Genomic DNA, 21927 nt, shown 5'->3' on the forward strand with positions numbered 1-21927 from the left:
TTTAACTTGTTAGTAAAAGTGTTTGAAATCATATTTATATATAATTTTATTTGTGTTTTATTTCTCTCTATCAATTTCTTTCAGGTTCTTTAACCTCATGACAACCGTAAAATAAATGAAAATAACAAAACAACAACAAGAAATAGAACTTGCAGCAAACAAAAACTAAAGGAATTTTATACAACAAATCAAGGTTGAATTTGAAATCGAAACCAACTTTGCAAACTGACATACTTAGCAAAAATAAAAAAAAAATCATATCAAACAACAGACAGATATACAAACAGTGAGACATATAGACAGTCAATAAAAATATAGTATTTAGAACACAGAAAGCTGAAAGCAGAAAGGAACACCGTCAAAACAACATTATGTCAACAAGAAATCATCCACAAATGGCACCGCCACCACCACCACCCAAACCCCTCAAAGCCCCTTATGCAAATGGCAGTACTAATGGCACTTTGGCGAATGGTACTACCATCAATAATGGCAATACAGCTTATTTACCAACAGACTCAACACTACAGCACAACAGCCAGAAGCTAAACGGCCGTAGTCCTTGCCACACGCCACCGCGTACAGATCGCGAACAAGTTGTAATGACGCCCAAAGGAAAAACTGCAAACAGTACCATCATTTTGATTGAACGCAAACTGGTCGATGAAGTAAGTGATCGTGTTCATGTGGCCGGTGGTGATCACACCGGCATTATCATCAATAAGGATACGATGAGTGGTCAGAAATCGCAATCGTTGCCAGCACAATTGTCTCTGGAATTCCGGGTGTTTTTGGTGAGCGCCAATTCGGGCAAACACTCGCAAGAGTCGAGAACTTTGAGATTTTGGTTCAGAGACTGGCTGAAGAATGACGACGAACAGGCTCATATAGCCCAGGACTTTTTCAAGGAGTTGGTTAGTCCTAAAGATTTTCCCAGAGGTGAGTGTTGAAGTGAATTTAAAAATTATTGTTTGGGGAATGAGATCAAATAGGGATTTCAGAGTTTTATTTTTTGTGGTTTTTGTTTGTTACTTATAGTGGTACCAATTCAAGAAAGGGATAAATAGTGAGACAAATAAAAATAGTACAATTAAGTAATACATGCAGAAAAAAGTACTTTATTTTATTTTTTAAAAGCGTATGAAGTACTGTGTTTGTTCTTAGTACATTTTTTTTAAACTAACTTGTTTTCTATTATTTTAAAAGTAAGAGACAGATTTTTAAATATATTTAGATTTCTTTTTTTTAGTTTTTTCACGATTTAGTTTAATAATGAATAAACAAATATATAAGCATAATTTAATGAAATTTAGCTCTTTATAATAGCAGCATTTAGTGCTTATTGAAAATAGTATCTTTTTAAATATAAAAAATTACACAAATTAAAAAAATGGTATTTTAAATGTGATTTATAAAATTAATTAATTTAATACTTTTTGCAACAGTATGTACTTAATACTTTTTTAAAAAAGTATTTTTTCCCAATATAATTAATTATTGAATATAAAAATGAGCATAAAGTTATTAAATTTAGTTATTTTAAAATAACTACTTTATAAAAATAGTACTTTTCCAATATTGTTCTTAGTATGTACTTTCCAGATATATTTGCCAAATTCACAATCGGTGTCGTAGCTTTGTATCGCTGTATGTCGTATTTTTTTATACTCTACACCACCATAGTGAGTAACGAGAGTAACGCCCAAAAATATTAGTCTAACACACACCTTAAATTATACCGATCGACTTAGAATCACTTTCTGAGTCGATTAAACGATGTCCGCCCGTCCGTCTGGTTGGCTGGCTGTCCATGTAAACCTTGTGCGCAGAGTACAGGTATTTCGATCAAATTTGGTACATATTATTTTTTCGGCACAAGGACCAAGCTTATTGAAACTGGCTGAAATGTACTTCCGAAATTGGAAATGACCGATAAACATAAATGTTTAATTTATAAATGTATCTCCACAAATTGAGCTCCAAATAAGTTTTATATATACAAAATTCATGTCACCAAATTTTGTTACGATCGGTCCATAATTAGTCATAGCTCCCATATAGACCCGCTTCCGCAAATCACTTTAACGTGCATAAATCGCTTAAAAATGTTGGTATACACACAAAATTCAACATAGTTAACTTTAATATAGACATAAATCACACGACCTAATTTTATGGTGATCGGTCCATAATTGGTCATAGCTCCCATATAAGGCCCACTTCCGAAAATCACTCAAAAATATAAATTATTGAAATTTTAAAAGAAAAATGTTTTTGCTCTTTTACTTAGTGTAGGGTATTATATGGTCGGGCTTGACCGACCATACTTTCTTACTTGTTTATGAATATTTTGTTTTGAAAAATATTTATGATAAATAACTTACAACGCTACGAGACCGATTGTGAATTGGGCAATTATTTATACATGTTTTAAATATAATTAACTATGAGAGTATAATTTAGTACTTATTGAAAATAGTATGTACTAATATGACTTTAAGAATAGTAGTTAGTCCTTTTTTAAAATTTTAATTTTTTCCAATAAAATTAAATGATGAATATAAAAAAAATTAAATAGTAGTTTTAAGTACAAAGTCCATCAAGAATAGTAGTAAATACTTTTTTAAAATAGTACTTTTGTTCCATTACAGTTAAATATGAAAAATTGTAATTGTAGATACTTTTTTTTTAAAAAAAAGTACTTAATTTATTTTAAATACTTTTTACAACAATTAAGGTTCATAAAAATGTACACAAATTTATAAAATTAAAAAAAAATTTTACTTTAGAATAGTAGTTAGTCCTTTTTTAAAATACTACCTTTTTCAATTCTATTATATAATTACATAAATTTCCTACAAAAATTCAATATTCTAAGTTCTTTTTTAAAAAATAGTACTTAATTATTATTTTAAAAAGTTCTTTTAAAATAGTACTTTTCAGTTAAATAATGAATATAATAAAATTACACAAACTTATTTAAAACAAGTTAGAGTGCTATATTCGGCTGTGCCGAATCTTATATACCCTTCACCAAATTATATTTCAAAATTTTAAATATTTTTAGGTAAACAAAATTTAATTTTTTTTTCCAGTTGGTTTTTTAATTTTTTGTAAAATTTTTTTTTTCGATTATTTTCAATTTTTTTTTTTAAATTTAAAAAAATTTTTTTTTTTGTTTTTTCAATTTTTTTTTTGAAAATAAATTCAGGTTAAAAATTTTTTTCCGATTTTGACCCATTGAAGTTCCAAATTACTATGGTCTTATATACGTCGTTGCAAATGTCTTTGAAATATCTATCATTAGATATCCATATTGTCTATATTAATGTCTTAGTAATCCAGATATAGGTCAAAAATCGAGGTTGTCTTGGTTTTTTCCTCATATCTCAGCCATTTGTGGACCGATTTTGCTGATTTTAAATAGCAAAATTCTCGAAACCATGTCTGACAGAATTATTGAAGATTTGGATCCCGAAGATATTTGGGGTCTTCAGAAAATTGATTTCAACAGACAGACAGGCAGACGGACATGGCTTAATCGACTCCGCTATCTATAAGGATCCAGAATATTTCCGACTTTATAGGGTCGGAAATGAAAAATGTAGAAATTACAAACGGAATGACAAACATATATATACCCTTCTCACGAAGGTGAAGGTTATAAAAATAAAAAATAGTATTTTGAAAAAAGTACTTTTTATTACTGCAAACAATTAAAGTACATTAATACAATTTATAATTTTTAAAGAGAGAGATATTTTTGAAAAAGGTATTTCTTAGTATTATAGCCAAGGTTGCCAATTTAACCATTTTCCGGCTAGATCTAGCGATTTTATTTTCATTTAGCCATAAAAAAATGGCTAGATTTAATCTAGCCGGAAGATCTAGCCATTTTATATTGTCCTAGCCTTTTTTATTTTATACTTTTCTTGAACATTTTTGCAATTTTTTAAAAATAAAAAAGTATTTTTTATCAAATGACAAAGAAACTGTCTTTTTAAACAAATTCGTCTGTTGATGATTTGATGAGAATATTATTGGTTTTATGAAAACAGTCTTCTAAATAGTTTCAAAAAGGAAAATTTATCAAAAAGGAAAAAAAAAAATATTGATATTACAATCTTTAAGTCTGCTAAACCCCATTAACACGAAGTCGGTAAAATTTTTTTTTGAAAACTGTCAGTATAACTATTAGTTAACACATAATCAGACTTCGTGGTGATGGGGGGCAATAAATGTAATATTGTTGAATTTGTATTCAATTATTTTTGGGTTTTAGCCATTTCTAGTCATTTTTAATTCAAAATATAGCCATTTTCTGAGCTGAAGAGTTGGCAACCTTGATTATAGCCAGTGGTACGCAAAAAGAGGCATTTAATTTGTGTGCTCTTTTGGCTAAAAAATAAAATATCCACAACAATATGAACGCCTACCACCATTTCCAATTGTATTTCAGAAGTTTCTAATTATATGTCAGAAATTTGCATTTTTATTTTAGAATTTTCTAATTGTATTTCAGAATTTTTAATTTATACTTAAAAAGTTACTTATTGTATTTCAGACTTTTCCAATTGTTTTTCAGAAATTTCACTTTGTATTTCAGAAAATTCTGAAATAAATTTGGAAAATTCTGAAATATATTTGGAATATTCTGAAATTCAATTAGAATAATCTGAAATATAATAGGAAAATACAATTGGAAATGTTGCAGTACGCCAAAAATGTTTGTATAGTCAGTTTAGACAATAGTATTTAGTATTTTCTTAATATTATTTTACGAAAGTATTATATTACAAAAATTAAAATAAGACATTTTTTACAAAAAAGTCCCTTTTTATTCTTGCAGTTAAATAAGCAATTGCTGCAATTTTTAATAGTACTTAGTATTTTTTTTTTTTTTTCAAATTTTAGTACTATTTAAATTGTTCTTAGGCTTTAGTTAAGCTTAATCAAAGTTTAAATATTTTTTTTGTATGGAAAAAATATATTTAAACATTGATTATGCCTTAACTATGTTTAAAATTTTGATAAGTTACCCGGCCTTAGTAATTTTTTTTAATTTAAAAAATTTTTAAAATTACTGCTTAGTTCATTTAAGTGCAATTTCTGGAAATAGTATATTTGAAAATTGTACAAGTACTTTCCTATAAATCATTACAGATGTAGTATAAGTAGTAATAATATTTGTACTTAATTTCTTATAACTTTTATTGAGAATTTTAATTTGTTTTAAAAAATTAAGTTATTTCTTAACTATCTCAATTATTGATCAATGGTTTGTTTATTTTTATTTATTTATTATTTAGATTATGTGGGTTTCATCAAAAAGATTATGAAATTGATGCAAAAAGGTTACGATGAGATTCAATCTTTGGAAATTGAGCTGCGCATTCTAGAGGAAACCGCAGAACCACCATCCAGACCACGTAAGTTTTAAATGAAATTAAATAAATGAATGAATTTATTAAGCAATTTAAAATAAAACAGCAACATACAGAAACAAATAAAATTAAAGGTTTTCTAAAATTTGTTTATGAATAAAGCTACGTGTACACGATTGTCAGATTGTCAGAAAAATGCTCAGAAAATGGTTAACACAGCCATGACAACATATGGTAGTTATTTATTAATTGAACTTTTACTGACAACTTTGTAAGATATGACAACCGTGTATCAGAGGCCTAAGTTTGTACTTTACTTACATCAAAAGTTATACAGATATGAATCAGCTGGTTTCAGAAATATGAAAATAGAAAAATAAGAAAAGAAAATGTCAAAATGGTTGTGGTGTGAAAAGAGGGACAAATATATTTCACACTCGTTGCCTATTGGAAATTATATTTTTCTCTCGCTCTGCGAATCACAACCATTGGAAACTTTTTTGACAGCTGTCATTGGTTTCATATCTGTAATAATCTGTGGTATTAAATATTTTAAATTGTTTACAATTAATGTACTTTAAATTAAATTTTATATAAATTATAATTCTTTATTTCTTTAAAAACAAAATTTGAAAATTTTTCTACAACTCTCTTCTACCGAACAACTCTCTGTCTACTTCCACCAACTTGTACTTCCTCTTCTTCTATCTGCTATCTACTTCTACTACATACAAATTGCCTATTTTTTGGTTTGATTTCGTTTTACTGAATTTGTATTATCCATTTTGCAACAAAAAAAACTGACCAATGTAAAGCTCGTGATGGTTACATTATTTATTGTTATGGTGATTGCAATCGTAAATATGAGGAGGCTATAATGGCCCAAAAACAAACAGGTGATGGCGATGATTTAATGAAAGCAATATGGCTTGATATGTACCATGAGCAACTAACAATGCGGAAATGATAATGAAACTAAAAATAAAAACTAAACTAAATATTTTAAAATACTATAAATTTAGAAAACAACCAACATCCATCCATCCATGTGCGCTGATATATATAATACTTATTGTTCTTTTTGTGGTTTGGCGATGAACTCTTACTCACCTAAATCCTACTTACTATTACGCTTTATCCTCCTCATCTAACTCGTGTTCATGCTGCTTTAAAATCGTTTTTTTGTTAATTTTGTTTTTGATTTGTTTTGTTTGAATTATTCTAAGAACTGAAGCGATTTGTGCCTGACTATAATTTGTGTAAATAACTTTTAAGTTAAATACTTATTTGTTGTTACACAACTTTTGTTAAACCAACCAAAACCATTCAAATCTTAAATGTTTAAGATTATTTGCACACTATGACTTCAGACTTATTTTGAGCTTAATATTATTTTCTTTGTCACAATTATTATGACTTGCTACTTAATTATATATAAAAAAAACTTCCCAATTAATTCCCATTGTTTGCTAATTTTTGGGGGAATTTCCCCCACAAACTTTTATGATTGTTTTGTTTTTTTTTTTGTTATTAATTGTTTGTTGGTTTTACAACAATAACTAATAATAAGGTTGCCTTGTTTTTATTTCATTTATTCTAATTTAGTTTGCGTTTTTTTTTCTGCTTAATTTTTTTGTTATTACGCCATGATTGTTTTTATCACTCGACACTCGTGCGTGATGTGGTACATGAAACTTTATTTAGTTCAGTAACAATCCAAAAAATAGAAACAAAACAAAAAACATAATTAAAAATTGTAAAAATAATAAATAAAATTTTGAATAAATTAATTTGTAAAAATTGTGGTTTTGTGTATAAAATATTTTGGTACTAAAACGAAAGAAGCAAATGATTAAACCAATTAGGAATTCTATGTAAGAAAATTAACATCTACAGTAATTCTAGGTACTTCAATCAAATTTGGCAAATTGGCTCTAGTATTCCAAAGAAGATAAATAACTTTTTAAAGTATAACTTTAAAATTTAGAAAAATTACTTCTTTCAAAAAATAGTACATACTTTTCCCAAATTGTTCTTAGTATGTACTTTTAAAATATATGTATGTAATTTTTATTATACCCATCACCTTCGTGAGAAGGGTATATATAAGTTTGTCATTCCGTATGTAATATCTACATTTTTCATTTCCGACCCTATAAAGTATATATATTCTGGATCCTTATAGATAGCGGAGTCGATTAAGCCATGTCCGTCTGTTTGTCTGTCTGTTGAAATCAATTTTCTGAAGACCCCAGATATCTTCGGGATCCAAATCTTCAATAATTCTGTCAGACATGCTTTCGAGAAGTTTGCTATTTAAAATCAGCAAAATCGGTCCATAAATAACGGAGATATGAGCAAAAAACCGGGACAACCTCGATTTATCTGGATTACTAAGTCATTAATATAGACAATATGGATATCTAATGATAGATATTTCAAAGTCCATTGCAACGATGTAGATAAGGCTATAAGTAAGTTGGACCTACAATGGGTCAAAATCGGGAAAAATATTTTTTAACCCGAATTTTTTTTTCATCAAACAATTTTTTTTGTCATACAATTTTTTTCCAAAAAAAAAAAATTTAAATAAAAATTTGTAAAAAACTTTTTTTAAAAAAAATTAAAAAACAATTTAAAAAAAAATTTTTTGAAAAATAATTTAAAAAAAAATTAAATTTTGTTTACCTAAAAAAATTTATTTTAAAGTATAATTTGGTGAAGGGTATATAAGATTCGGCACAGCCGAATATAGCTCTCTTACTTGATTTTTTTAATATCAATTTATAAAACTAGGATTTGGTACTTATTGATAATAGTACTAAGCCATTTAAGAATACTTTAGTACTTTTTTAAAAATAGTACAATACAAAAAAATATTTGGGGTATTCATATGGTCTGCATTAGTCATATTGTCGTAATAATAGTTGTTGTTGAGTTTTAAACTAAAAAAAGTATTATTTTATGACAAAACAATAAACATATATGGTCAATTCACAAGGTCTCTTATCAGTCATATTGTCATAATGTCCTAATATATCACGACTTGGCGGCTCGGCTTAACCGACTCTTAGGCATTCGGCGCAGGTCTCTGCTGGTTGCTTACGATAACACAATAAACAATGCATACAGAGTAGTATTACTTTAGGACAGTTTTTGCTTGAAAAGCAATAAAAACCATTGTGAAATATTAGGACATTATGACAAATTTGACATGATAAGAGAGAGACCTTTTGAATTGGCCAATATATTGCAACAGTTCAAATTGTCTTATTAGTTAAGAACTTTTTTTTTTGAAACACAACCAAAATTTGTTTAAACTTCCATAATATATTAGGACATTATGACAATATGACCAAATAGTAGACCGTGTGAATACTCCAATTAAATTTTAGATTTTTTTTAAATATTAAAACTATTAAAATACATAAAACTGTACACAAATTAATAAATTTACAAAATTTTAAAAACATTAAGTACTTTTTTAAAAATAGTTCTTAGTATTTCTTTAAATCGTATTCAGTAATTTTTTTCAAAAGTAGTTCGCCACAATTATTCTTAGTAGATACTTTTCAAATATATTTGCCCAATTCACAATTGAGTCGTAGTGTTGTAGCATTGTATGTCATAAGTATTTTTCAAACAAATTTTTCGAAACAAAAACAAAACATTAATAAAAAAAATTACGACATACAACGCTACGACGCTACGACACCAATTGTGAATTGGGCAATTATTTATAGTTGTTTTAAATATACATAAATAAATTTATAAAAGTAGAGTTGAAAAAAATCAATTAGTACTTTTTATACCCTACAACATCATAGTAAAGTATGCTGATCGAAATTGGAAATTGTTACTTTTCTCCTAATGGTACTTTTTTAATATTTTAAATTATTTCACTTATAGACATTAAAGTTAGCTGATATGTATCTGATTGAAGTTAGTGTTAGGAATAGGGGATAATATTTAGGTACCAAAATGTGAGAGCTATAGTTAGGTACTTTTTTATTGTTCTAATGGTACTTTTTGAATTTTCTATAACAATGGACTTAGAAACATGAAATTAAGCATATATGGTCCTATGTGAGTGAGAATTCTAGGGGGAGACTTTTTAAATATTTTAATGGTACTTTTTGAATTTTCTGTAATAGTGGACATAGAAATATGAAATTAGGAGAGTTAAAATTCAAGGGCATACTTCATGGTACTTTTTCTTTATTCTCATGGGTACTTTTTTGAATTTTCTATAATAATAGGTCCATTATTGCAAAAAACTGAAGAATTTCAAAACGCGGTTTTGTGATAATTTGTTATACAAATTTAAAATTCAAACTAGACGGATTATGGTTTAGTGAATGCGAATTTAAAAGTGATAATCAATGGTACTATTTCTTTATTGCAATGGTACTTCTTGAATATTTTATAATCAGCGTTATCATGTAAGGCATAGGCGTTTTACGACAACGACAGTTTCGTACTAGATTAATGAAACAGGTTGAATAATTTCTTTAATTTAGTACGAAACTGTCGTTGTCGTAAAACGACTACGCCTTATATGATAAGGCTGAATAATAAACCTAAAAATTTAAAAGACACATGATTTTGAATGAATTTGAATTCACAAAAGTGGACTTTAGTGGTAAATTTCTTTTGCATTTTCTATAATAATGGACCTAGAAATATGAAATTAGGCATTTACAATTAGATTCATAAAGGGAGACTTAATAGTACTATTTCTTTCTTCTAATTGGGGTGGGGAAGCGCACCGTCAACGCGTTTTAATTATAAGTAAGCGAACATTAAGAATTTAATCAATAACTTTCAACACAACAATACTAAATTATAAATTACACAAAAAATGTTTCGAAAATTAAAATAAGGCAAAAAGCCTTGCCACATTCCTAAAGAAGAAACTTCAGAAAAGAAACTTCAGAAACCCTTATTTTTAAAAAAAAAAATTGATTGGAACTACCTTCTATATTTTTATCATGGTTTCTGGTACAGAAATTGATAAAAAATTTTATAAAAACAAATAATTACAATGAAATAAATATCAATTCCACTTTGAAAACTGAAAGTGGTTTCTTTCCAAAATAAATTTTCGTTTTACTTTTTCTGAATTAATTCCTCTTTCGATCGGAATGGAATTCTGTATAAGGCCTGTATTTATCTTTTGTAATCTGATTAGCTATTGATTGTGATTTTTAGTTGATTATTTGTATATACTTTGTTGACATTCACATTGTTTGTTCCGTGGAGACTGTGATTTAATTAAAATGATGCATCTAGTATGATTCTGAAATAAGATTTTGAAAATTCAAAGTTAAGCAACAACTATATTTCTGCAAACATAGATAGCCGTCATAACTTACATATGTATGTATCATTTAATTCGAATTTGAAAAAGTCAGATTTTATATTAGTGTCTACTCTAGTCAATTACGGTTTTATTGAAAAGTTTCGCTGGTAAAATTATTTTAATCAGAGCTACCAGTTTTACAAAGAATTAATTGATCTTTACATTGTCATGAGCTTTTGCATTGAACTCCTTAAAAGGGCTGGTGACATTAATTAAAACTGCATGCATGAATTATTAAAAACGCTTAAACCAGCATTGTATTGGAAATTTAATCTCACTTAGGTTAAGGATTTGGTAATGAATGAAAATCTCAAACCCCTGTCATAATGAAAGGAATCCAAAACTAATTATTAACATTTCCAGCTTAATTTACTAGATCAATGTAAAAAAAACAACAGCAGCAAACACTAAACAAAAACTATATAAATTAAACAAGTTGTTGTGTTTTTTGTGACAACAAAAATTTAAATTTAAAACGAAAAAATATGTAAAAAAAAACCGCCAATTTAACATTGAAATGCCCTCGTTTTATTAATCATGTTTAAATTAAAAATTATTGTTTTTGTTTGTACATTCTGTTGTTACTCTTAACTACTTTATTTAATGATTAATTAAAAACAATTACGTCATAATGATTCTTTTACTTTGTTTTTTCATTTATTTTCTACAACCACAGTGTCCATGGATGAGACACAATTTGAATCTCCACCACTGACACAGGAAAAAGTACTCGAACTAATTGAACAGGCCTATCCAAATCCCATAACACCCGAAGATTTAGCCAAGTAAGAGTTTAGTGCAGAAAGAGGCAAAATATTTCTTATACAATTAATTGTTTTTGTATTTTTGCAGAGACTATGGCTGGGAGGAACAGGATGTCATATTGGTATTCATGTCATTGAAAGAAAGAGGTCTAATTAAATCAATGGAATATAATTCTTATACCAGAATACATCATGAAGACAAAGAGATAAAGGTAAGTCTTAAATTTAATTTAAAATGTATGTAAATGTTAATTATTTGTTTAAATATCTTAACAGGTGGTCAAACAAATGCCTACCATAGCCTCCAACAAACAACCCACCATTGCTATTATCACTGCCCAATATTGCGAAAAATTGGCTGTGGATGCCATGTTGGAAAATAAGGAGACCTTTGTACGCTACACCACAGTGGGTAAGTTATTGCAATTGTTGCTTCAGTTTCTTATTTCTAATCAACGATTTTACATTTGAAGCCCATAGTTAAATGAATTCTAACCAACAAATTTTTCTCTTTCTCTAATTTTCAAATCAATACAATAAAAAAAACCCGGTTATTAACCTTAAACTTACGCCTAAACCGGTTTCTATATAAACAAAAAAACAAACAAACCAATAAACTATTAACACACTTTTTTAGATTCAGATCCCAATCTAACGAATTCTCTGAAAAAGTCCAAAAAGAAAAGACGTTTTGGTAAGAAAACTTTAACAAATCAAGGAGAATTATGTCAGATATCCTTAATATATGTCCTTGTCTACAAATTAAATTATAAAATTCAACATAAGGCTTTATGTGTTGTTGGTCTAAAATGAATGAAACAAACATTTTCAAAATCTGGGGTTTGAAAAATATTTTTTAATCATTCAAGCACTTGAACATTTTGTAGGAATTTGACTTGAATGCAAATGTAATTATGTTTTAAACTAGAAAAAATTTAATAGTTTTCAAACTAAAACATAAAACATAGTCAATGCTTGACTATAATTCAAGGCTTGAATATATAATTCAAGGCTTGAATATATAATTCAAGGCTTGAATTACACTTGCTTTCAACATGAATTCCAGTAAAATAGCTTATTGGGTATAAATTATTCTAAAAATTTAAGTATTAGTTAATAAAATATTGCAAGAGCAAGTCAGTAAGATGTAACAAAATTTATTTTATCCATATAGTCCGATATCCAACTTAGATCTAGATTCAGTAAGTCCGTAAATTTAAATATTCTAACCTCCACCTCCATAGTGGGGAGATTATAAATATTAATTTTAGCATCAGCAGTATGTATTTTATTAACTGGAAATCTAAACGATTTTAGGCCCAGACAATTGGTCTGTCCCTCTAGTTGCCAGAATTGGAAAATTTAGTAAGAATTTTACAATTTCTTATACAACTTGCAAATTTGGCAAGTTCTGAAACCAAGATATCTTGTGTAGTTTCGATCACAGATAAATACTGATAGACAGGAAACTCTCCTGTCAAAGACGTAACTCAGTTGTCTAAAACCTAAGTGGTGAGAATGTATTAGTAAAAAAAACCGTGTGGAAATAAAAACAACACTCGCATGTGTGATTTATTCGAGTATTTTTATGTTTGAGTTCTATGTGTATTTCTCTATGGTTTCGATAATTCATATCATTTCGATAATAATAGTTTTTTATTTCAAAAATTACCTTCTAATTTTGTTGATTAGAGGAATCATTACGGGAAGTGTAGATAGACGTGAACATTTTTGTCATGATAAACTCCAAATTATATACTTGGGGCCTGATTCAGAAAGACGAACGGAACACAATTTTAAATGTTTTTTAGAAAAAACACTCTAAAATTATTTAGAGTGTTTTTTGTATGAAAATTACTCAGTTTTTAAATAATTTTAGAGTTTTTTTTCTAAAAACTGAGTGATTTTAATACAAAAATTTTAAAATTCTTTTCCTTTCGAGTTTCTGAATCAGGCCCTTAATTTCAGAGGTTCTGCTTCAGATTAAATACTTGAAAACAATTTTAAATTTTGTACATATAGAAAAAACACTTACAAATTATTTTAAAACTGAATGATTTTCATAAAAAAATTTGAACATTTCGTGTCGTGTTCGAACGAATTAATTCCCAACTCAATTTTCAAAATCAATTTAAATTGTATCTCAGCCATTCTATTAGAAAATTCATTACGTATTAATTCATAGGGTTAATTCCTTAGTACATCAAACGTATTGAATCAATTTCTTTAAGAATTTATTATTTAAAGAATTAATCGGGGTTGTCATAGAATCCCATCATTGTCGGAATCGGTTTTGAAAATTACAGAAATGATTGGATTCTATGACATCCCCGAATACCTTATTGAGGGCCATTATTACATCTTGCCTTTAAGTTCCCAATAGTAAAAGTTAACTTTAAGCAATAGAAAAAGGTACCCTTAAAGTTAACTTGTACTATTGGGAACTGAAAGGCAAGTTGTAATAATGGCCCTGAATCATTCAAGTTTTCTTTAATTCAAATCTATTACAAAATAGCTTAATAAAATGTATTGAATGTATAAATTTTTCTTCAATTCGATATTATTACAAAATGGCTTATGAAAATTTTATTCTATGTAAATGATGCAAATCAAAACAAAAACAAATTGAATGAAGAAAAAATATTTTAATTCAATTTGGATTAGTTTTGAATTAATAAACAATTAATCATTCAAAGCTTGAATGAATTCTGTTATGAATTAATTCATTAATTAATTAATTCAATTTAAATAAAAGCCTTGAGATTGAAGTTAAAGAATTTGTTTTGTTGGGAATGATTTTATGGAATGAATTGCTGATATTTATAATGCTGAATTAAGATTTTCGTGAATTAAGCTTCAATTGAATTAATTAATTTAAAGCTCTGTTTCTGAATCATTCCCTTAGTAGTATAATAAAGTTGTCAGAGCTTGAGAACATGTTCTTGCTTATGTATGGGTTGTTATAACATATCTGACAAATTGAAAATAAACTAAACATTCTTTAAGTTTCCTTTTGTAATTTGGTATGATCCATAAATGGTTTGATATACCTAGACAATCAGTAAGATAGTTTGAAAACATATTGCTACAAAGATTAGTAGCAAAGGAATGAAAGATAAGAAAGAACTAGTTTAAACTCAAAGAACCGATCACTAAACCAAAAAATTAAGACCTTTTTTTTTAAAAAAAAAAATACATTTATTGACTCGTGCTTGTACTGTAAATTTTCAAATTTTAATATATCAAAATATCTTAACATTAATAACATTAATTAATAACAAATCTACTCCCCCAAGGATTTTGAAAATGTTCTCATCTCAATTGGTATATGGGTAAATTTAGTAGCGTCCTCAAACACATTTATGTTCGTTTTCGTTGTCCTCCAAATTTCGTTTTGGTCCATTTTTTATGTTGTCTCAAAAATGATAAAAAAAAGCAAAGCACATTTTTTTTCTTCTGTCAAACACCATCCTTGTATATGTATTTTTAACACCGTCACCCTACAACCTTGATGCCCTCACTTTAATAACACCTTCACCATTACACTTCATTTTTTTATTTTTTTTTTTTGGTTGTAACAATGTAAAGTTTTAAGAGTTGTTTTATACTAATCCCTGGAATTTCTCTTTCCATTTGTATTTGCTTCTGCCCACTTTAGGTGAATCAAACGTTTATACTCTTGGCAATATTGGTGCTCATCGTATTGTCAGCACAAAGCTGCCCTCGGTGGGTAGTACTCGTGAGGCCATGACAGCTACGGGCAACACCACCACTCGTTTATTGGGCACATTCCAAAAGGTTGATTACGTGTTTGTGGTGGGTGTAGCGGGTGGTGTGCCACATTATACGGATTACAAGAAGCACGTACGTTTGGGTGATGTGGTCATTTCGTATGTGGACAAACAGAGAGCATTGGCTAATAGGTAAGATTTATTAAAGAATTATTTGGTATAATTTTGATTCCAATTATTTTATTTTAGCTCCGAAAAACCCTATGTTTATGTGTACAAGAGTGGCGAAGATGTTAAAACTTATTTCCCCATTAACGATTCCTTGCAACAAATTGCCGAAGGTCTGCACTTGAATATGGATGCTAAACGTCCTTGGGAAAACTATCTGAAAGAGGGCCTCAACATGTTGCAACAAAAAACCGAAACCGATTTCAATCGTCCTGCCCCCAATACCGATAAACTGTTCATGAATATCGGCAACAATGAGGTCATTGAGGTTTCACATCCCCTAGGAGCCGATAGTGTTGATGGCCTGCCAAAATCCCGCCTTCATTTGGGTCCCATTGGTTCGGGCCGTGATTTGGTGCGTAATGATAATTTACGCTTTGAATTTGCCAAGAAATATGGCTTATTGGCTACGGATTTGGAAATGAGTTCAGTGTTGGACAGTATTATTGGTAATTGCCGGGAAAGCTTTATAGTCATTAAAGGTAAGAAATAATAAAAAAAGCAAAGAAAACAGATTCGTTAATGAAATATTTAGTTAAGATGACACACAGATATGCTAAGTTTTAGAAAATTATCCAAATAAGCACTAAAGTCCTAAAAATTCAAGCACTTGAACAATTTGTTGGAATTTAATTTGAATTATGTTTTAAATTTGAAAAATATTTGAACAAATTAAATATTTTTGAAACAAAAAACACGTGGCTTTAAATTATATTTCCTTTTTAGCTGGAGAATGTTAAAGTGTAATTCAACTATAATTCAATTGCTTGCACTGGACTCAATGCTGGAATTACACTAGTTTTCAACTTGAATTCCATCAAAAATGATTGCAATGAATCTATCTTCTTTTCACTTAAATTTAAACATTTCTAATATATATTTTTTTTAATCCCCAGGTATTTCCGATTATAAAGATGGTACCACCACCCGTAAATGGCAAAACTTTGCTTCTTTAGCTGCAGCCTCTGTAGTAAAATCCATCATTTGTGGCATGGATGCTCCCACAAATGTTTAAATTAAATATTTACATACGTACATATGTATATGTATTTTTAATTTCTATTTAATAATCAAAATAAGCTTTTATATGGATGTAATAACAAGGCATTTAGGTTTTTGCAAATAATAAATATTTAATTATTAGTTTTAGCACTAAAACAAACTTAAACAATTACAATTAAAGCAAAATATATAAAATTTATATCATCACGCAGATTTTTTTTGTAACTTCTAATATCTAGAAATGCAACATAACCTAAGATTTTTTCCTACTTTTATTTGATTATTGTTATGAATTTTCCTTTTTTTTATATAAACTTTTTGTTATTTTTTTATATATTTTTTTTGCCTGTTTGTTTTTTAAAATAATAATGTAAATAGTTTAATAAATTTTATAAATATTATTATAAAGAAAATAAATTATTTTATAACAATTATATACGATAAATAAAATCAAATTTCTTTAGAAATAAATGCTGGATTTTAATATAGGAAATTATTTAAGAAATTATAGGCGGGAAAATATTATTTTTATTTGAGAGAGTAGTGGGAGCTATATCCTGTTATTGAATGAAGAGTAAAATATTCCTACATATTTTAAACATTTATGTTCAATAGCATGATTCTGGATCTATTGGTACATATACATACATTAAGGGTAATATATGCCTGTACAAATTCATAATTGTTGTTCCACCCTCTCTCTGTCATATTCTTCCTCATATAAATACTGTAAAAATCGTATTTAAGACCAAAACTTCGAAAGAATTAATTGGATTCTTAACCATTTCATTAATGAATTCATTACGAACTAATTCATAGGCTTAATTACTTAGTATTTCTAACATATTGAATTCATTCCTTTGAGAATTCATTCACACTCACAAACAAACTTTTGAAAATCTCTTTATGAATTTGAATAGCAATATTAATTATCTATATTCCTTCCTGAGGTGGTGGGATTTGGTCACAACTACCACATCCTTCAGATAACTCATATATGTATAAAAAATTGTGTACATGTCAGAATTTTAAAATTTTGTACTATATTTTCAAACATGAATATAAATTTTCACAAATACAATTTGGGAAAACCTTTTATGTAGTTCAATAACACTTTTAATAACCTTCATTCCCCACTAGGTTTTATTGCTTGAGATAGTAGAATTTGGTCAAAACGACCATGAAATAGGACATTATCGGTTAAAAATGTTTAACTTATATAGGTATCTACTAGGGTATTCAATTAATCGGGTTTCTGGTTTAATCGGTTAATCGAGCAAATAATTAATCGGGGTATAGATTTAATCGGTTAATAATCGGTTAATTTTAAATTATTCGATTAACCGAATAATTTCTATTTAGATTTAAAACTGATAATAAAACTATGGATTTTGTGTTCTTATTTAAATATTTTATTAATAAAATGAACAAAAACATAGAAAACAAGTAAAAGAGCTATATTCGGCTGTGCCGAATCTTAATAATTTAAAAAAAATTAAAAAAACGACTTTGGAAAAAAAATTTTGTTTACCTAAAAATATTTAAAATTTGTATTTTGAAGTAAAATTTGGTGTAGAAAAATTTTAGAAAAAAAATTTTGTTTTTAAATTTTTTGGTGAAAAAAAAATTCGGGTTAAAAAATATTTTTTTACCGATTTTGACCCATTGTAGGTCCAACTTACTATGGTCTTATATCCGTCGTTGCAAAGGTCTTTGGGATATCTATCATTAGATAGATATCCCAAAGACCATATTGTCTATATTAATGACTTAGTATCCAGATATATGTCAAAAATCGAGGTTGTCCTAATTTTTTCCTCATATCTCAGCCATTTGTGGACCGATTTTGCTGATTTTAAATAGGAAACTTCTTGAAAGCATGTCTGACACAATTATTGAAGATTTGGACCCCGAAGATATCTGGGGTCTTCAGCAAATTGATTTCACCATTGGAGTCCTTTTTGAATTTTTTTAGATTTTTAATACTTTTAGTAATTTCGATAAGTTCTGGTAAAAGACTCGTTTCAGTAGTGTTTCCAGTTTCGTCTATTATCATGTTCTCATCCATCAAATACATGCAAATTAAATATGTCAGTTGTTATACTCACTAAACATGTTTCTTGGATGTTCGAAAAAATATGAAATTTTACTTTGACATTTGCATTTAAATTAAAACGGAAAAATAAATCAAAAAAAATATGTTAAACTGCAAAAATAAGAAATTTCGGTTAATCGGTTAACCGACACAAATTAATCGGTTTATTTGTTATTTGAAAATCGGCATTTTTGAATTATTCGAACAGTTAACCGACAAAAATTAATCGGTTAACCGATTAACGGTTAATCGTTTGAATACCCTAGTATCTACTAGGGTTTTCATTCGAGTAATGATCGTTCGATTAATCGAATAATTTCTTACGAATAATTATTCGAACAATTTAAAAATTACCATTTTCGAATAACGAATAATGTAGAATAATCGAATAAAACGAATATATCTACATATATGTATGTATATTTAAATTTATTAAATTGCTTAAAGTTTTAATAATTCCCAAATTAAATAAGTATAATAATGACTTACAAAAATTGTATTGTTTCTGAAATTCGACAATTAAACAGAATCGAAACAGAAATTTTAGGATCTAAACATGACGGGGCGGCCGTGGTGTGAACAAATGTTGGCGAAATATTAGCACAATCGTAATTAATAATCAAAATATAAACTTAGATTAAAGTGGTGTTGAAAGTGATTTTGAAACATTTATAATAATTACTTTGAAATAGATGTTATTAATAAATCTTACGTTTTTTATAAGAAACACATGGAGTTCGTCCTATACAAGATGTTAAACATCATTGGACATCTTTATCTCACATACAGGTCTGTCACACATTTTGTTCGGAATGGTTTCAATTCCGTAGTTTTTATTTCGATCGATTTGTTTAAGATTCTTCAGATTCCGTGTAAATTATTAATTCAAAAAATATTTAATAATTCTGTATTTCTGATTTTTATTTAACATTTTTAATATTAAAACCAAAGATTTAAACGTTATACTATGTTTTTGGTACTGAAATTTATTAAAATTTTTAGAAAAACAAAGAAATATCAATTCCATTTTGAAAACTGAAAGTGGTTTCATTCCGAAAGAAATTTTCGTTTTACTTTTTCTTAAGAAGCAAAATGCGGAATTAATTACACATTCGATCGGAATGGAATTCTGTGACAGATCTGATAATAAACTAATTTGCGTATTTATAAATGCGTCAATCATGTACTGTCTGACTTCAAATCAGCCACGTTCACTGACAATGATATCAAACTTTGGACAGATTTGTGTAATTCCCTAAGACCAATTGATTAAGCAAAGATACGGCAACGTTGATAGAGATTGAGGGTATAATACAATTTGTTATAAATAATTTAGAAAATGGGAATAATTCATTTACTAAAGAATTAGTAACTAATTTTAAAACCCGAATTAATGAACGACATAAACAAGTTCTTAATATATTGTACTTGATTTGAGGATCATGTCCAACTAGCTCAAATTGTTTAAAGCATAGCTTCAAAACGGAAACTAAAATGTTAGTCAATTATTTTGTAGATTGTTCTGGAGGGAATCTGATCAGAATATTTCTGACTTTGTTTTCGAATGTTTTTTAACATTATCAATACTTGATTTGATAACTTTAGTTTTATTTTTTGTTTTTTTTTTAACAATAAAATATTAAAAAAACTTACATCAAAACTTTATTCTTTACTTTTTTTAAAAAAAATTAAATTATTCGAATAATTCGATTAATTTGAAATTATTCCAACAAGTTAAAATCTCTTATTCGAATTATTCGTTTTATTCGAACAAGAGAAAAATAATTTGAATACCCTAGTATATTATATACATATAATTATGCCGTTTTTGCATTAATTGTTTAGAAAATTAAGTATTAAAAATATTGCTAATGCATTCCAACTCTATAATTTTGTTCAGTGTTTATCAAAGAGAATTTTGAAATTGTGCGTATTTGTTGCGTTCTCTTTTCGTTAATAGGAATAATAAAGAGATGAAAAAATATAAACAAAATGTGTTAAAAGAAACTAAAACTGCTAATCAATTTACTAGTAGCTAAGTAAAGAGTAAAAATAAGTTAAGAGATGAGTACGTGACATCAAGTGACTTATAAGGGATTGTAGTCAAGTTTAGTGAAGGTATTGATGTAGTGAAAACTTGTTGGCAAGGCTATATATAAGTTTGTCAATTCTACATTTTTCATTTGCGACCCCACAAAGTATATGTATATCATTACTGGATCGTTATAGATAGCGCAGATTGAGCCCCCAAATAGACCCGGTTCGGTTGCTATTTATTTATAATTCGGCGCTGAGATATAAGAAAACAACCTGGACAACCTCGATTTTTTACCTATTTTTGATCTGGATTACAAAGTAATTAATATGGACAACAAGGATAACTAATTATAGATATTTCGAAAACCTTTGAAACGATGTATATAAGACCATAGTAAGTTGGACCTACAATATGTCAAAATCGGGAAAAATGTTTTGAGAACAAAAATTTGTTTCACCAATAATTAATATTTTTTCTTTAAATTTTAAAAAAGTTTTTTTTTTTAAATTTTGTTTACCTAAAAATATTAACAATTTTTATTTTAAAGTATAATTCGGCACAGCCGAATATAGCTCTCTTACGTGTTTGATTGAAGGTTATTTTTATAGGTTTGTAGTGACAAAATTATTTTCACTAGTAACTTGTCTAATGCTTTTAAATATTGAAACTAATGACTGTGATGTGAATATTTTTCGTGATATATTTTTAAGTCTAAACCAAGGTTGGCTACCAATTCAAAACGGTAACCCTAATTTTGCCTATTTCGGTAACGATGATTTAGCGGTAATGGTATTTTAACGGTAATTTTACCCTGAATTAAATTGTTAATAAAATTTTTAAAAAATGTTGATAAAGTTGGGTATTTAAAAAAACGCAATTGTTAAAATAAAAAATTTGTAACGGTAGCCAAAATTGGTCTAAACTGTCATAACAGAAATATATAATTTAGAAGTTTTTAAGAAGAATAAACTCCAACATTCCAAAATGAAAGGAATTTTGGAAAATATTTCAAAATACTGAGTAAAAATTGTATATTATATGAGAACCTTTTAACTTTATATAGAAAATATTTTATTTCTATAATTTTTCAAGTGACTTACTTTAAATTACTGTGTCACTTCTGCACACGCTACCATGTCCTACTATACAATTTCTGCGCTCCTCTCTTTTTCCATCACTAAGTAAATACATATGTACATACTCTCTTAATTACTATCTACGTTTTTCATATGTTTCGGACAACCTTGTCTGGAAGTGAGTGAGAAAATCCGACGACAAAGACAGACCACTAAAAATTTCAATTTGAAAAATCAGTCGTTTAGT

General features: G+C 27.8%; 1 protein-coding gene across 4 annotated transcripts; it reads left to right on the top strand.

The window, feature by feature from the left end:
* Positions 1 to 300: 300 nt before the first annotated feature.
* On the top strand, positions 301 to 16942 carry LOC135956434 (uncharacterized). Of its 4 annotated transcripts, XM_065506929.1 has the most exons (10): positions 301 to 939; positions 5310 to 5429; positions 6200 to 6280; positions 11423 to 11531; positions 11599 to 11722; positions 11787 to 11922; positions 12148 to 12204; positions 15169 to 15433; positions 15491 to 15951; positions 16366 to 16942. In XM_065506929.1, exons 1-10 carry the CDS (start codon positions 372 to 374, stop codon positions 16482 to 16484), a joined length of 2040 nt encoding a protein of 679 aa, XP_065363001.1. In that variant the 5' UTR covers positions 301 to 371; the 3' UTR covers positions 16485 to 16942. The 4 variants fall into 4 exon arrangements, with proteins under 4 accessions (XP_065363001.1, XP_065363002.1, XP_065363003.1 ...); XM_065506930.1 differs by lacking the exon at positions 12148 to 12204; XM_065506931.1 differs by lacking the exon at positions 6200 to 6280 and having other exon boundaries at positions 304 to 939.
* Positions 16943 to 21927: the final 4985 nt, after the last annotated feature.

Source organism: Calliphora vicina, chromosome 4 (genome assembly GCF_958450345.1).
Source record: "Calliphora vicina chromosome 4, idCalVici1.1, whole genome shotgun sequence".
Taxonomy (NCBI): domain Eukaryota; kingdom Metazoa; phylum Arthropoda; class Insecta; order Diptera; family Calliphoridae; genus Calliphora; species Calliphora vicina.